This window comes from Bombyx mori, chromosome 5 (assembly GCF_030269925.1).
Source record: "Bombyx mori chromosome 5, ASM3026992v2".
NCBI lineage: Eukaryota > Metazoa > Arthropoda > Insecta > Lepidoptera > Bombycidae > Bombyx > Bombyx mori.
The window spans coordinates 2,560,107-2,577,679 of NC_085111.1; the positions used below are offsets into that span (position 1 = coordinate 2,560,107).

General features: G+C 38.2%; 2 protein-coding genes and 1 long non-coding RNA gene across 5 annotated transcripts in view; 1 reads left to right on the plus strand and 2 right to left on the minus strand.

Moving 5' to 3' along the window:
• The first annotated feature begins 6,370 nt into the window (after nucleotides 1-6,370).
• LOC101735624 (BLOC-1-related complex subunit 8 homolog) lies at nucleotides 6,371-11,530 on the plus strand. 2 transcript variants are annotated; one of them, XM_062668543.1, is made up of 4 exons: nucleotides 6,371-6,524; nucleotides 6,677-6,870; nucleotides 8,578-8,755; nucleotides 9,389-11,530. In XM_062668543.1, exons 2-4 carry the CDS (start codon nucleotides 6,858-6,860, stop codon nucleotides 9,672-9,674), a joined length of 477 nt encoding a protein of 158 aa, XP_062524527.1. In that variant the 5' UTR covers nucleotides 6,371-6,524; nucleotides 6,677-6,857; the 3' UTR covers nucleotides 9,675-11,530. The 2 variants fall into 2 exon arrangements, with proteins under 2 accessions (XP_062524527.1, XP_004932424.1); XM_004932367.5 differs by lacking the exons at nucleotides 6,371-6,524; nucleotides 6,677-6,870 and adding an exon at nucleotides 7,999-8,369.
• Nucleotides 11,531-12,270: 740 nt separating this feature from the next.
• LOC134198868 (uncharacterized) lies at nucleotides 12,271-13,420 on the minus strand. The gene is made up of 2 exons (XR_009973125.1): nucleotides 13,212-13,420; nucleotides 12,271-12,765 (listed from the first exon to the last, which is right to left on the minus strand). It is a non-coding gene; the product is annotated as an uncharacterized LOC134198868 (long non-coding RNA).
• Nucleotides 13,421-13,699: 279 nt separating this feature from the next.
• LOC105842460 (cholesterol transporter ABCA5) overlaps nucleotides 13,700-17,573 on the minus strand; it is a 44,129-nt gene continuing 40,255 nt past the window's right edge. For both annotated transcript variants that reach the window (XM_021352051.3, XM_012695648.4), the window contains exons 29-32: nucleotides 16,919-17,066; nucleotides 15,826-16,036; nucleotides 15,022-15,223; nucleotides 13,700-14,284 (exon numbers count right to left, since the gene is read on the minus strand). In XM_021352051.3, coding sequence (XP_021207726.1) covers nucleotides 13,955-14,284; nucleotides 15,022-15,223; nucleotides 15,826-16,036; nucleotides 16,919-17,066 — 891 coding nt within the window. In that variant the 3' untranslated portion in view covers nucleotides 13,700-13,954. The remainder of the gene's footprint in view (nucleotides 14,285-15,021; nucleotides 15,224-15,825; nucleotides 16,037-16,918; nucleotides 17,067-17,573) is intronic.

The following is a 17,573-nucleotide window of genomic DNA, read 5'->3' on the forward strand; positions in this document are numbered from 1 at the left end:
CTAAAACCTCCTGTCGCTCAACAACCCGCGTCCGAACCTCGCATGAGACAGAACCCATAAAAAGGCAAAGGGGGGAAAGTGAAGCGTTTAGTGCGGAGCACATCTCTCCCATCACCCTCCCCTCGGGACGCCGGACTGGCGGTCGTCGGCGCCACTACCACCAGCCCTTTCGGTCGGCAGGCTATCCGGAGCCCGGCTAGATGGCGCCGGTTAGAATGGGTTATCCTACGGAATACCCCGCTGGGTCAGAACCAGCGTGGGTCGAGGATAGCCGGCCTTCCATCACCCGTTTGCTCTTGCGTAAAACGCGTGCAGAGCAGCTTGCACGTCGTCTTCTTAGGCACCTTTCGCCGGTCCCCAGACCGACATATGAAGGGGACCCGAAACACTTAGAGGGCCAGGACTTGGGTGAGATCCGCCTCCCTGGCCCCCGCTCGACGGCGGCGGGCTTGCGCGTCTATCACGCGCCCCGCCGCCTCCTTCTGCGAGATGGTGCACTCGCAGAAGTCGAGCATCGCCTTCCACGACTCGTCGTCGCCGAGCATCGATGCCACAACACTCGGCAACGACAAGTCGTTTCCTATTTTTGCGACAAGGACACGGCGCCACCCCTCCCATGCGGGGCAGGCGACGAGCGTGTGCTCCGCCGTGTCCAAGTCACAACCACAATGGTGGCACTCTGCCGTCGGCTCGGCTCCGATCCGGTGCAGGAACTCACCGAAGCAACCATGCCCAGTGAGCACCTGCGTGAGCCGAAAAGTGAGGCGTCCTCTGTCACGATTCACCCAATTCATAAGAACCGGGCGAATCGCCTCGACGGTCCTACGACCAGCCGAAGGATCGGCCAGCCGTCTGGACCATGACTCCAGCACGGACCGCCGAGATTGGGCCCTCCGCGCTCTGACCACACTGGGGCTGGGACGTGCCACGCCCCGGACACGAAGGTCAGCCCGCCACTGATAGTCAGCAGCGAGCGCTTCTGCCTCCAGGACCCAAGGCGGCGTCCCAGCCAGTACACACGCCGCCTCGAAAGAGATGGTGCGATAACCACGGATGACCCTGACCACGATGGTGCGTTGCGGCCGTTGCAGCAGCTTCAAGAGATAATATAGGTATACATTATAATAACTTTTTTACACAGTCGAAATTATATTCCTAACATTAGTAAAATAACATTTTAATACGATAGGTAAGAGGATAGTAAAAATGTATTTGGTCTAACTTAACGCCAATGCACATTATTTCATTTATTTGTTTTTTAATTTTTTTAATTAAACTGTATACCAATTAATTGCTCCTTCAGGATTTATATTTGTTTTTTTTTCACGATTAAAACCGCGTAGAAAGTTTAGGCATTATAGTTGACGCATGCGCAGTACACATATTTTGCATACATTTATTCAACTAATAAAAATAGTAAATTAAACAAAAAACGAGTAATTTCGAAAGAGAACAAACGTGTTTTATATAAGAACAATCGAAAATGAATAATTACGAGTCATTAAGGATGAAAAAATATTAAAAATTGCATTAGAGGGGCTAACTTGTAGGTATATTTTTAAATATTATTTTTAAATAAATAAATGCAGAACAAACAATTATTAACAGTGAACAATCATGAACAAATGATGAACAAACGAATTAATAGAAAATAAGTATAAAATAGGAAAAAAAAATTTTTTTGAGGGGCTAATTTCATTCACCTTCCATCATAAGTGTATAATCTATGTTTTCCATAGTGTAGTGTTGGTAGGTACGGTACTAGACGTGCGCTAATCATGTTCGGAACTGGATTGAACATGACATCGTTCTTTTGAGTGTCGGAACTAGTTCCAGTAAACATGTTCGCGGTGTTGGAAGGTCGTGATGCTGTCCACGTAAATTGTCTATGATGCACTATATTTGAATTTGTAATATGTTCTTTTTACTTTTGATGTGCGGTGTCATTCTGAATTATATTTTCTCTTATACAAGTCAACACAATGTTTTCAAGTATTTAATTTACGTTTTAATTAATTGCTATAGCCGCTAGTCCACCCTATCAGTGGTAGCAGAGCGTGGTTACATAAATATCTAGTGGCAAATGGAAGAAGCATATTAAAATTTAAAATAGTAAGTAAATGAGAAAATAAAAAAATTTAAAATGAGCTCGAGTATCAGAAACATAGAACCGCTGACAAAATCAAACTATGATACCTGGTGCTTACAAGCACAGGCGATTCTCGTAAGATACGATTTGTGGAAATACGCTAGTGGTGCAAAAGCGTTAGCGGCAACTACGACTGCCGAAGAAAAGAGTGCGTTCCTAAAGGAAGACTTAAAGGCAAGGTCAGAGCTAATTTTACTTATATCTCCACCAGAACTGAAACAAGTTAAAGGGTGTAATACATCCAAGGAGGTATGGGATAAACTTAAGTCTATTCACCAAAGTTCAGGGCCGGCAAGAAAGGCTACGTTGTTAAAGCAGCTAGTATTAAAGAAAATGACTCCACAAGAAGATGTGAGAGACCATCTCAGTAATTTTATGGATGTAGTAGGTAAATTAGAAGATATGGATGTCAAAATTCATCCAGAGTTATTAAGTATAATGATGTTGTACAGTTTACCTACAAATTTCGATAACTTCCGAACGGCAATTGAGTCGAGAGATGTTCTACCAAGTCCTGACAGTTTAAAAATAAAAATCGTAGAAGAATACGAAGCAAGAAGGCAAACCGAAGATAGTGAACCTCAGGCTTCAGAAGCTTTCTACACAAAGACGAAGAAAAAGGTACAATTTTGTAAGGATTGCAATAAGAAAGGGCATTCCACAGAAGCTTGTTGGTCAAAGAAGAAACCCAATAACCCCAATAAAACTAAAGGTCAAGAAAAGACATTTAACATCTGTTTAACAACAGGAACATCGAAATGTAAAGGCAATTTATGGTGTCTTGACAGTGGCTGTACGTCACATATGACGGGTGATAAAAGTATACTCCATAATTTAATCCCCGCGACTGACACTCTAAAGCTAGCTTCAGATAAACATACGACCGAAGTTAAAGGGAAAGGAAAAGCCGAACTTTATACAAAGGATCGACGCTATAAAATTAGTCTTTCTGACACATTATATGTACCTGATTTATCGAATAATCTAATTTCTGCAAGCAAAATTACGGATCATGGCTATAAGGTTCTATTTGAAAAAGAACAAGCCAGTGTCATAAAAGGCGGGAAAACTGTATTAAAAGCTAACAGAAGAAATGGATTATACTATCTTGAATTTGATAAACCGGAAGAGACAGCAAACTTCGCACCTAGTGATGAAAGCGAAATTATGAAATGGCACAAGAAATTAGGTCACATCAATGAAAGAGACCTAAAAGAAATGGTTAAAAATAAAATGATGCGAGGACTCAACTTTAAAGAAAAAACTTTGGGTACCTGTGAGACTTGTATCAAAGGAAAATTTTCCACTCTACCATTCCAAAGCCATGGACAAATAATCTCTACCGAAGTGCTCCAGATAATTCACAGTGACGTGTGTGGCCCATTTGAGAACGAATCAATAGCCGGATCAAAGTATTTCGTAACATTTATTGACGATTATACAAGATACTGCTGTGTATATTTCTTAAAAGAAAAGAGCGAAGTAATCGATAAATTCAAGGAATATAAAAACTTTGTTGAACTGTTTCATAAGAAGAAAATTCAAAATCTACAAACTGATAATGGAGGCGAATACAGGTCTAAAGCGTTTGATAAATTCCTCAAAGATAACGGTATAAGCCGAAGACTATCTGCACCTTATACCCCCCAGCAAAACGGCATGAGTGAAAGAAAAAATCGGTCGCTGATGGATAAAGCTAGATGTCTGATGATAGATGCCAATATTCCTGCAAAACTTTGGGCAGAAGCAGTAAACACTGCAAACTATTTAATAAATAGAAGCCCAGCAAGAGCTCTCAAAGGCAATTCCCCATTTGAGAAATGGGTACAACGAACACCATCAGGAAATCACCTACACGTATTCGGAAATAGAGCGTTTGTGATGAACAAAAACCGAAGAGGAAAATTCACAGCCAAAGCGACAGAAGTATTCTTGGGATATGCGGAATATACAAAAGGTTTTAGAATATATATACCCGAAAGGAATGATGTTGTTATCAGCAGAGATGTAAAAGTAGTCGAAACGATGCATTATAGCGGTACTCCTGCTGAGAAACGCGAAGGTCTTACTCCAGAACCTGAAACAGAACAAATTGAAATTCCAGAAAAAAGAAACAACATTAATGAGAACTTACCTTTTCAGGAACCTAACCCCCTTTATTCCAGCTCTAGTCAAGATCATGTTGATGAACCATCTCCCTCAAGTGGAAGACCACAAAGGGACGTGAGACCACCAGCATGGACCAAAGATTATGAGTTAAGTCGCTGCGTGACTATGTTTACGTCAGAAAATAATGACGACTATGACTGCTCTTTACTAACATACAAAGAAGCTGTGACTGGCACCGACAGACGAAATTGGGAGAAGGCGATACAATCTGAAATGGAATCATTACAGAAAAATAACACCTGGGTATTAGTAGACAAGTGGCGTGGTGGGTGGCGCGTCTACGTTGTAGATGTCTATGGGCTCCAGTAACCACTTAACATCAGGTGGGCTGTGAGCTCGTCCATCCATCTAAGCAACAAAAAAAAAAAAAAAAGTCAGAAGCCAAAGGACACAAAATACTGTCGAACAAATGGGTATTTCGGATTAAAGATGACGGTACGTACAAGGCTAGATTAGTCGTACGTGGATGCGAGCAGAAAGGAAACCTGGATTTCGAAGACATTTATAGCCCAGTAGTAAGTCAATCTGCATTAAAAACTTTATTAGCAATTGCCGCATCTAAATCTTACTACTTCATGACATTTGACATCAAGACAGCTTTCTTATACGGAGAGTTATCAGATGAAGTTTATATGAAATTGCCTGTTGGCTATGAGACTAACTGCAATACTACTGAAGTAGTTTGCCGACTAAAAAAATCTTTGTACGGATTAAAACAAGCTCCATTTACATGGAACAAAACTTACCCAAGCGATGTTTGATTTGGGATTCAAGACAATCAAAACAGATCGATGCGTTTTCATAAACGAAGATAAGTCAATAATAATCGGACTATTCGTTGATGATGGACTTGTCCTAGGAAAAGATAAGAAAAAGATCGAAGCTATTTTGAAGAAACTTGAAACCAAATTTCAAATGAAAAAGAATGAAAATCCAAGTACGTATCTGGGTATGGAAATAAAAAACTCAAAAGAAGGAATAATTCTTACTCAGAGATCCTACATAAATGACGTACTGGAAAAATACAACATGAAAAATGCCAAACCTTGTGACACGCCCGCAAGTAGCGATTCAAAGTCGATACAGGAAACTGCCCAGGAGAAGGAATATCCCTATAGGGAAGCAGTGGGAAGTTTACTGTACCTGTCTACCAGAACCAGACCAGATATCGCACAAGCGGTCAATCTAGTTAGCAGGAAGGTCGAAAACCCCACTAGAGAAGACGTTACAAAAGTGAAGAAAATATTCAAATATTTAGTGGGAACCAAACATAAAGGCATTTTATTCAAACGAAACAAACCGATAGAGAGCATCGATGCTTACAGCGACTCGGATTATGCTGGAGACCCATTGACGCGAAGAAGCACTTCTGGTTCCGTGCTAATGATAGCCGATGGACCAATATCATGGGCATCCAAGAGGCAGCCTATAGTAGCGCTATCGTCGACTGAAGCCGAGTACATAGCCGCAGCCGACTGTTGCAAAGAGGCATTGTATCTCAAGTCTCTATTACAGGAAATAACCGGTTTGGACATAAAAATAAATCTACATGTTGATAACCAAAGTTCGATTCAACTTATGAAGTCTGGATCCTTCAACAAAAGGTCGAAGCACATAGACGTGCGGTACCATTTTATACATGAACACTTCGTGCATGGATTAATAAATATTAGCTACTGTCCCACAGAAATTCAGTTAGCTGACGTAATGACAAAACCATTGTCAAAAGTAAAATTTGAAAGACACTGTGCAAGATTAATGCATAATATATAGAAACGTGTCTCGGCAACATGAGTGAACATCAGGAAAAGGTGTTGGAAGGTCGTGATGCTGTCCACGTATAATTGTCTATGATGCACTATATTTGAATTTGTAATATGTTCTTTTTACTTTTGATGTGCGGTGTCATTCTGAATTATATTTTCTCTTATACAAGTCAACACAATGTTTTCAAGTATTTAATTTACGTTTTAATTAATTGCTATAGCCGCTAGTCCACCCTATCACGCGGAACTGTTTAGTTCCACGAACATGTTATGTCTAGTAGCTGTTTGTAGTTTGTAGCTGTTTAGTTCCGCGGACATATTAAGTCTAGTAGCTGTTTGAAGCTGTTTAGTTCCGCGGACATGTTAAGTCTAGTAGCTGTTTGTAGTGTAGCGAATCACGTATTAAGTTATTATTAATTACAAAATATTTTTCAAAAAAGGTATTAAAAATACAATTTTTTAAAAACACTGTATAAAAATAGATTGCCGCTTATGGCAATCATTATTGTAATTTATAAACGGATCCTCAGGGTGGTGGCGACAATTGAGACAATTTACATCCACACGAAATAATATATTCTCTTTTGTACAGGTTACGGTGGGTAGAATACGAATGCAACAGAGATTTTTTTTTTTTTTCCTACCTATGCTGATAGCCTTGAGAGGCTATTTCAGCTTCACCCTAACGTTTGTAGGTGAGCTCGCGGGGCTCAACCGGAGAGTTGCTAACACTGACCCTAGCAAGAGCAGTGCTTCGCAGATGCAACAGAGATATGCTAACCGCCGGTATTTGTACAATCATCTTTACCTATTTTAATACAAACTTAGTAGGTAATATTAAACATTGTTCATCTTAATTATTCTGCTGATTATTTACGTACAATTATTATTTAATAATATCGAATTATGTAACATAAATGGCATTAAGGCTTATTGCGCCGGAAGCTGTCAAGCGGAAGGCGCCATAAAATATTATAAGTATAAAGAAATATGAATGAACTATTTACTTGATTATGAAATTACTAATTATTTTATAAGACAATAATAAGTTCTATATATTTCCTAAGTTCGTAAATAATAATTATGTGAGGCCGGAAGTGTTGCTCGATAACAAATTATTATTTCGTAAGGTTTTTAGTTTTAGGTTCATTGTTACAGCTGGTTGCATAATTTATTAATATACTGTAATTACTTTGTCATAATTTCAATTACTCTACTACTTTCATTATTTGTCAATGTATTGTACGATGCACCGGAAACTATAACCTATCAATTGTTAATTAAAATACCACGTTATTCTGATATACAACGTAAATTGAGCTCGTTGTAGCCTTACAACCTTTTTCCCATAACCGAGATACCGAATAGCGAAAGTGGTGAATGTTTTAAAATTCTCTAATTTTGAATTATGATTTTCTAAGAAATGGTCTACAAACACTTAAGGTTAAGTGCTCGTAGGAATGATGCATGGTCAAGGTCAAAATCCATAGCAAAACATTTTAATTTATTCAACTATCGACTGTAACACGTAAGTCGTAGAGCATAACTTCAATATTAATAAAAATGTAATATGAAAGAGCTCCACACGCAGATTCATGTACTCCTCCATCTCACTCCCTCGTATTCGTGCCATATTTCGCCTTATCTCTTTACGTGGACTCGTGTCGGTTCGAGACTCGTTCGGGTGGACTCGCCGCGCCACGCCTCCGCGCCGCGCGGTACCTATGCTCTAATCATGTCCGCATGTCCGTCATGTTCAACGCGTTCGTAGTTCCTGCATAACAGTACACTTGGAATGGAAATGGAACTGTCTGAACATGTTAATTTTGACAACTCAGATTGAATGATATAGTTCCATATGAGGACATAGTTCCAGGAACTATTTCGGTCCGGAACTACGCATGTCTATACGGTACCATAGATTATACACTTAATATATTACGGTACCGTACGCAATTTTTGCTGTTCAGAAAACTTAAAAACAAATCTCATAACTGAATCAGATAATTGAAGAAAATAGAACAAAAAAATGCATAGTAGTTAGGCAGCAGAAAGACAAAGTATTTAAAGTAAAAGTATTATAATCTGTTAAAATTTTAAGGCCCTATGCTTCGATCAATAATAGTACGCCCTATGTCTAGAAATTATCTGATGTCAAAGTTTTTTGTTTACTAAATCATTAATACACAGCAAATTCTAAAGTAGATCTTGAGATTAATTTTGAAAAGTCATAATGGCTTTCGTTTACCAAGGAGATGCCGAATTAGAAACTAAAGCAAAGAAGGGTAGGTATTCAAAATACTTAAAAAGGGCATTGCAGATCAAATTATACTTCCTGCTTATATATCAACGAATATGAGTAGTTGAGCTTACGATCCATCGCTTGCTGGATCTCAAAGACCGGGTACTGCTACCTGAATGACACTACTCCTTAAAATTGGTAGCTTTGTGGTGATAATGGTCGAAATAAAAGTATTTTTCATGATGTTCCAGCTGCTGAAAGAATATCTGAGAATATGCACATCGTAGCCAACGAACCTTCACTAGCACTGTACAGATTACAAGAACATGTAAGGAAGGCCTTGCCTCCTATGGTGGAAAGAAGAGTTGAGGTCACAAAACTACAATATGAATTGCAAGGGAGGTGTTATGATGTTGAATATGCATTAAGGTAAATTTAGCTCTCATAACTTAAGTTTTCTATGTTCAGATCATGTTACATAAATATAAATATATCATGATTGACTTTTGAAGTGTACATTCTGTAAAATATATAATTTAATATATCTAAATATATTTAATGATTAAAAGATATTTTAATAATAGGTTGGGGAAAAAGTTTCTTCACATTTTTTAAGAAAATTCACAACATTTTTTAATATCATTTATTTATATTTAACTAAAGCATGTAGGTACCATTTTGTTCGATAAGTTTTTGCCATCTTGTTGGTAGGGACACGATTCCATTGCTATAGAAATTTTGGGGCTTCTGATCAAAATACTGCGGCAATTGGTTTTGGCAGTCCTCTCGTGATGTTAACCTGACAAATTCTGAAGAGGCTGAACTGATTTTATTACAAGTTCATACATACTATAATGTGAAAAGACTTTTTCCCTGACCTATTATATTTGTATATATCAATATAAATATATTTTGCCTTCAAGTTAATGCCAGCTTACAACCTCTTTCTGCTGTACATGTTTTGTGTTTGAAGGAAACAAAACTCCTTTGAAATATTACATTGTTTATGGTCTTTTATGTCTACACAATTGCATAACATTTTCTGTATATTTAAATTTTCAGTGCTGTAAAATCTATGGATGGTGCTGCAACAAGCTTTAAAAACATACAAGAAATGTTAAAACAGTGCATATTTTTAAAGCAGCAACTAAAATATGAAGAAAGTAGGAGAAATAAAAAAGATTCCAATTCTGTGTACAAACGTCTATCTGCTCATATAGTTTTAGATCTCCCAGACCTGTCCGAGTTCTCCATGGTACGTGAGACCACTAACCGAATCGAGAACATGATGGCTCATGCTAGGGGCTCATCAGCCGAACTCCACAGATCACATACAACTTTACATTGAATTGTAACTGTATGGTTGTTGTGTTCAATTAATATGGAATTTGTGTTCATGGTTACATATAAGAGAGGCACTAGAGTAAACATGAATATTATGCTTATTTATTGATCTCAGTAATGTATACAAAAAAACTATTGATACCTATGCTGTAACATAGGTCTAAGGACAATATCTTTTGTTTGTTTAAAGTCATGTTTGAGCCAAAATAATAGAGATCTCTCTAAGCAAAATTGGAAATGATCATTGCTTCCCTAAGCTGTTTTGATTTAAAGTTGAAAATGGCTTATCAAATTTGATTACTCCCTAGAGGTATAATTTTACTAAAAACATCAGAATAAATACATTGATGGATGAGTACTGATTGGATCTTTCAGTGCTGATGATTAATGCGGGCCTCTTCTAGTTGTAGTCAGTCATGCATGATATTGGGATTATGAAATTTTTTTAGGAAATGTTGTATTATAATGTATGTTATCTAACAAAATTGAGGGTGCATTATGAATGATTACTTGCAAGTATTTTTGATCTTTACTATTTCTTGCATTTATCTAAATCATCCTATTACTTAGGTTTTGGCAATCAAATAATTTAACTTTTTAGTTTTATTATTAATCTTATACACATTGGTAGACTGCACCTGAAAGAAACAACTCACTGTATTTAAAAGTTACACCATGTCATTAATAACATGGTAAGATTTTAGAGTCAATTTTGCAATCACCAAATAGAGTATATTATAACCAGTCATAGTCTTACTATTTACGAAGTTTTATGAAAATGATTTGGTGATTATGAAATTATCAACATTGAGAGTATCCTAGTCAATTAATGTCCAATCTTTGTGTTCCGTTACATTGGTATTATACAAGCAAGCATTTTTTTTAAATCTTTTGAAATGTATCATGGTACCCCTCATTCACTATGTTAGAAATTTATCTAGTACCTCGACCATTTGCCCTTAGCACACTTCCTCCGCGAAATGAATCGCAAATCCACTCCACGTTCCGCTCATCGGACTTGACTATATTTACTACATTACATCGCAAATCGAGCAAGAGCACATTACTGTCAAAGTTTGAAAACAATGTGCTGAGTGCGAGTTTTTTGACGTGACAACGTCTTATAATTCGATGGAGCCGGCTGCACGCACAAAAAAACATGACTCATGCGGCGTTACCTCGCTCTGAGGCGATGTGAGCGATGCATCCGCATGGACAGCTGCTATACAATAATACATTTACATGTTTTCGTCCAGTATGAAGTTCAGTGAAAAGTGAATGTGGTGTCAATTGTTTATAGCAACGATAATTGCGATAATTGAAAAATGAAACCATTCCATCAGTATTTTCTTGTGACGTTGTCATGTTCAATTATCGTCAGTAAACCGACTTTACAGACAACCGATTTTTTAACTTCTCGTAGGGGCGCTGTTCCATACAAATTTGAGTTAACTATTACGCAATCGAGAAGTTAAAAAACTCGCACTAAGCACACCGGTGGTTATTTTTGGTTTATTTTCGTTTCGCGGCGGAAGGGCTTACACTTAACACGTTAAACTGAACTATAGGATGCTGTTTAAGCGGCACTTTTTGTACGTTTTTTTTTTGCTTAAGCACGCAAGAAAAAAGTTCTTAATGCATCGTTGGAGGAAAGGTTTCTCATTATTCACAATTTCATAGCATATCAGTCAATTTCAGTAATTGGTTTGGATCAATTTCAAATGCATTGCTAAGAAAAAATTTAAATGTAGGTAGGGTAAAACACCCAGTAGTCAGCCTTTTAGTGGGATTCTTAACTTGATTCACCTGTATTTTTAAAAATAAAAGACTTTAAACGAAAAAAAAAATTTTTTACAGAAAGTTTGTTTATTATTTTTACTAAAGAGATACAATTTTTTTTTAAATTTTCTTAGAATTATATAAAAAATCAATATCAAACAAAATATGGCACTTTTTACCGGTAGTCAGCCTCATTTCTCCACAAGTCAGCCATGTCTTACCCTATAGTCAGCCTTTTACTTATTATTGCACGTTGGACATACAAATTCTTTATTATAGACATTTTCATAGTCTTCACCTGCAAATATAGTACATTTTAAATGATACCACGCAGGACAATTGTCACAACCAATATTTTTTAAGTCGTTTATATCTGTGTCATTAGTCAATTCCTCTTCATACGAATCGCATCTTATTCTGTTTACTGTGCATGTCGTACTTTTCTTCTTACTTATACTTTTTTGGACATCAAAACTTTTGAGCTTTCCTTTTTTGTAATTATTCTTCCTTCTTTTGTCTTTCTTCTTCAGTCTTTTTTTAGCTTTCATTCTTTTCTGCTTTTTAACCAATATTTCGTCTATTCATGAACATGCTTCGACGCAGTTTATATCTTCTTGCGTGAATTCAGATGCTCCTGTTTCCTGGACTTCATGACTTTGTTGCAAGTCTTCAAAGTCTGTTATGAATTCGAAGTCATTTAAGGGTACTTCACTTTCGGTTAAATTAATGAAATTATTGTCTAATGTGCAATTCCCTATAATTGGCAAACTAACATGAAGAATTTCAACTGATTCTGACGCTATTTTTAGAATTAATAGAACTTGAGGTATCGATTTGGACGGCCTGGCTAATTGAATTTACTTTAGAATTTAGGCTTTCAGTACCGACCATATTCTTTGCTCTGTTTAAAACATCGATAGCGATTTTGATTCTCTTAACTCCGGATTTCGTTTAAGAAATGAGTTCCATTTCTTCCCTGGCCTATTATTTACAAATGGGTTAGGTCTGTTTTCTTGGGAAATAATATTATGGACAGTATAAAGGATCATCACATTTAAAGGGAAGCCACATTCTGCCAAAGCAATGCACCAGTCTTTCAAGACAGTTTCTTCGTCTTTGGTAAGTACTAAGTCTGATCCCATTTTACGAGGTGCTTCTGGGACTCTTAAATGCAGGCGATCTTGTAGAGTCCCTCATGGTACGCTAAAAACTCGACTAGTTTCTCTAATCTTCATCCCGTTTCTGATCGCGGCCATAGCCTATGACAACTGCTCTTCTTTGTACTGGTGGATTGGTCGTTTCGACATTATGAAACTCTAGAATATAAGATTTTAACTTGATCCTTATTAACATGCATTAAAGTTCAATATTACACAATAGAACTAACGGCCGACTATAGGAGTTAATAGTCCATTAGTCAGCCCTCAGCATATATTTTACTTTTATACACGGCTGACTACTGGTAAAATAATATTTTGGTCATCTAAGAGTTATATTCAATCCAAAGCAAATAACAAGGACTATTCTCTGTGTTAATTTCGACGAATTCTAAGAAAATCGTAAAAAACCAGTAGTCAGCCCCTTGCTGCTGACTTCTGGATCAACCTTAACAAATTGTAACCCAGAAGTCGGCCCCCTAAATTGAAACGAAATAAACATATAAAATGCCTCTAATGCTTAATGTTATCGTAGAAAAAACATTATACAACAACATAACATAAAAATCTACCAGCAATTACAAGAAATTCATAGAAAAACTTACCAAAACCTCGAACACGTTTCCTTACGAAAAAAATAGCAAAAGTAACACATCCTGTCCTTTCGTTGGCGGCAGTGGAAATGAACGAGTACAGAGGATCAACCTGTCACGCTATCGGTTCTTAGATGTGCACAGTAACCAACAAGAGAACATAGATTTGATTAAACGTTATTTCAATGGTGTAAGTCCATTTCAACACTATTTATACCAAAATAAAACCTATAAAGGCTGAGTACTGGTGCAGGGCTGACTTCTGGGGGTTTTACCCTATCTACGAAAGCTGGTTTTGTGAATACATTTGCTGCATTAATAACGTCGTACATTGGTATGTAACCATTTGGTTTTATAATAAATAATGTGAATTATGTATAACAGCCCGTTTTATTAATGGCATTTGGATTACATATTTTGCTAATTGGTGTTGGAATCTTTTATTTTCATTGCTAACTCTGCTTTTGATTGGTAACCCAAAAATAATTAAAGTCAAATGCTTTGTTCCATAATTTATTTTCACATTTAACATAAAATTATATAATTAAGTTTAACATAAAATACACATGTTCTTAAAATGACTAAAATTAAAACCTTGATATTCATATTCATGCTTAAATCTTCTACACTTTTCGCACACCCACTAAAAAGACACCTGCCTTTAGAGACTGCGCGTTAACTTACTGCCATTTATTTTAAAACGAAATTTACGCTTTTCTCATTTTCCATCAGCAATCGAAGGGATCTTAAACGAACTACCTATGAAATATAACAGACCAAGGCAATTCCTTCAAAGTGTTTATGGCGTATTTTGGTTCAAAAGCACTGAGCGCCTGGAGTGCACGCTGTGAAGGGCTTCGTTTCAATTTACGCGGCAGTATTGTCTTTAACCAAGAATACGAGAATAGATCCTCGACCACTCTATTCCCTTGTTCTTTGCTTAAAATCGAATTGTAAATAAAATCGATGGGTATCTCGGTGACGACGTATGAGTATACTTGAACGTTGTTGGTTTTCAATTTTTCCATTCTATCAAACACTTCCATCCAGTTCAAACTGTCTAAAATTTGAACGTTGACCAGCACCTGTGATGTTTTAATGGTTTTATAAATAAGCGACTCCACTGCGAAGAGCTTATTCTTTAAGCTTATTAAGTATGCATGCGTGGACTATATAGCGCGGGCGGAGATCCGTTCTGTGTGCTAAGTGCGAGTTTTTTAACGTTCTCGTTAGCGTAAAAGTTAACTCAAATTTGTATGAAGTTGGAGCGTTGGCCTACGTTTGCCGCTAGGGGCGCTGTACCAACTGCATACAAATTTGAGTTAACTTTTACGCTATCGAGAACGTTAAAAACTCGCACTAAGCATGCTGAGCAGGGGATACGAAGGCAGCGTATATTGCCCCCACGGCTCAGACTATCGCCACGCAATTTTTGTTAAAATCGGTTGAGTAAGTTACTGAAAACGTAACAGACAGACCGAGTTAGTTTTTTACTGGTGGTAGGACCTCTTGTGAGTCCGCGCGGGTAGGTACCACCACCCTGCCTATTTCTGCCGTGAAGCAGTAATGCGTTTCGGTTTGAATGGTGAGGCAGCCGTTGTAACTATACTTGAGACCTTAGAACTTGTATCTCAAGGTGTGTGGCGCATTTACGTTGTGGATGTCTATAGGCTCCAGTAACCACTTAACACCAGGTGGGCTGTGAGCTGGTCCACCCACCCATCTAAGCAATAAAAAAAAAAGTTTCTATCGACGAACGCAAACTTCCTAAAGAGTGCAATTACTCGGCTCGGCTTAGTACTCACCTCGGCTTGGTACTCACCTCAGACGTATCGTTGATTATGAAATTATCAAAGTAATTTCCGAACATTTTCGTAACGTCCACGTCGTCTTTTAGATGCACAACAACAGTATACCCTTTCTGGCTGTACCTATCCACTAAGCTATCTACAGTACCGATGTCGTACGTGGTTCCATCTATGATGAAAGCCAAACGGTTGGTCATAGGTAGATGAGATTCTACACTGCAATAAAAACTTGATTTTAGTACACTTAATTCTACAACACGAAAATAAGTATTAAAGATTTCATCTCCATTATCTCTGATTTTCACATAATAATTCGATTGACTTGGTGGTGCAATAGTTAGCGGCCCTGACTGCTGTACCGAGGGTCGTGGGTTCGATTCCCGCATTCGGGCAAACATCGTGTGATGAATAAGTTTGTTTGCTTTGTGTCTGGGTGTTTATTATCTATATATGTACCTATATATTTAAAGTTATGTAAGTATATTTATCTCTGGTACCCATAAAATAGGGAATCTTAAATTGGGGCCGAATGACCATGTATGATTTGTTGCAAGTTATCATTATTGTTATAATCCAGACTGATTTTACTGTTTAATCTTGCGTTTGACATGATATTAGTTTTGACGTATCGAATTGTAAAGTATCCGAGACGTCGGATGTAATAAAGTATAATGACAATAAAAATCGTGAGATTAAACCGTAATAGTAGTTTTATGATATATCATCGTTTGAAATAGTCTGCTATCTCAAATACTTAAATGAGGTGTGATTTTTAAGTGTTCTAGAATACTTTTGTGATAAGTAGCCAAATAAATTACATGCTAGAACTAATCAATAAACCATGTCCCTTCTTTTTCAAATCGTATAATATCGAATACATTGCTCGTTGTACGAAGAACTTTTGATAGACCGTGCATTCGTCCAATATTAATATAGGCGGTGCGCCAATAATGGCAGCCGCGAAACGGACACGGCTACGATCAGCTGATAGCATCCGGCTAATCCTTGTATGGGCTAAATCCAATAAATCTGCAACGGAATTAATGGGTCACCGTTATTAGCATTTTACTAAAAAACCAAAGGTATAACTATTATTAGAACCACTCGCGATTGTAGTCATATTATAATTAATTAAACAAAACACGCCAATTTGCAATTGTGTTTCAATCTAATAGTTCTGATATAAATTAGGCCACCATCGTCGGTCACGCACAAGCCCGCCGCCGTCGAGCGGGGGCCCGGGAGGCGGATCTCGCCCAAGCCCTGGCCCCTTCGATCAACAGTTGATCGAAGCCTGGCCCTCTTAAGTGTTTCGGGTCACCCTCACATGTCGGCGAGGGGGGGCCTAAGAAGACGACGTGCAAGCTGCTCTGCACGCGTTTTACGCAAGAGCATCCGGGTGATGGAAGGCCGGCTATCTTCGACCCACGCTGGTTCTGGCCCAGCGGGGTATTCCGTAGGATAACTCACACTAACCGGCGCCATCTAGGCGGGCTTCGGATAGCCTGCTGACCGCGAGGGCTGGTGGTCGTGGCGCCGACGACCGCCGGTCCGGCGTCCCGAGGGGGAGGGTTATGGGAGAGATGTGTTCCGCACTAAACGCTTCCCCCTTTGCCTTTTCATGAGTTCTGTCTCATGCGAGGCTTGGACGTTGGTTGTTGAGCGACAGGAGGTTTTAGTCGGTTCGACTCCGACATGTTCCGCCCACCATCTCCAGTGGAGGGCGGAAGTCCAGAGATTTCATCCTGACCAGAACAAAAAAAACAAACTGTGCCGTATAATTTCTGTTCCAATATCTTAACTTTCTAATCGATTCATAATAGGATCGATAATACGATAAATCAAAATAGCAGCATAAAAGAATAGTTAGTTTGTATTGGAAAATCGGATGATCAATGTGATTGATAATACCTAAAGCTTCGATAAGGTCATTCAATTGTCGCTTAATATGATCCTTGGGGACACCTCGCAATGTTCCGATTAGTTCTAGAGCGTCGTATGCCGTCATCCACGTAGGAAGCGACACTTCCGAACAACTAATTGCAATTTGCTGGCAATACTGTGAAGCATTTGAGAATTGAAGCACTTAATACTACTGGTAGGATGTTTCTTAAGATAGGTAGTTTTGTCAGCCCACACCGATAGGCAGTATTACCCTTTTTATGGGCAGTAGCCTCATGCGAATTTTCCGCCCCCAAAAGCCACGCGTAGTGTGTGGATCTCAACGGTTTGCAGATGTTGGGGGTACATCGTGAGCCCAAGGATGTTTTCAGGGCCCTACCGACTATACGAATCAGACACCACCACGCTGCCTATTTCAGCCGAGAAACAGTAATGCGTTCCGGTTTGAAGGGTGGGATCGTTGTCATACTATAGAACTGAGACTTAGAAATCGTGTTTCAAAGTGTGTGACGGCGTTTACGTTGTTGATGTCTTTGGGCTACCTGATAATTATGATACCCACATGTATGATCCCCCATGAGATTATGATAACCACTTAACATCTCCCCTTGATAATTATAATTATTATTACTTTGTTCTTGTATTTATAAATATATGTATATAT

Coding starts and splice junctions, on each gene's coding strand:
- LOC101735624 (XM_004932367.5), top strand. CDS start 8,318: ATGGCTTTCGTTTACCAAGGAGATGCCGAATTAGAAACTAAAGCAAAG. Junction 8,370..8,577: donor AGAAACTAAAGCAAAGAAGG/GTAGGTATTCAA, acceptor ATGATGTTCCAG/CTGCTGAAAGAATATCTGAG. Junction 8,756..9,388: donor GATGTTGAATATGCATTAAG/GTAAATTTAGCT, acceptor TTAAATTTTCAG/TGCTGTAAAATCTATGGATG.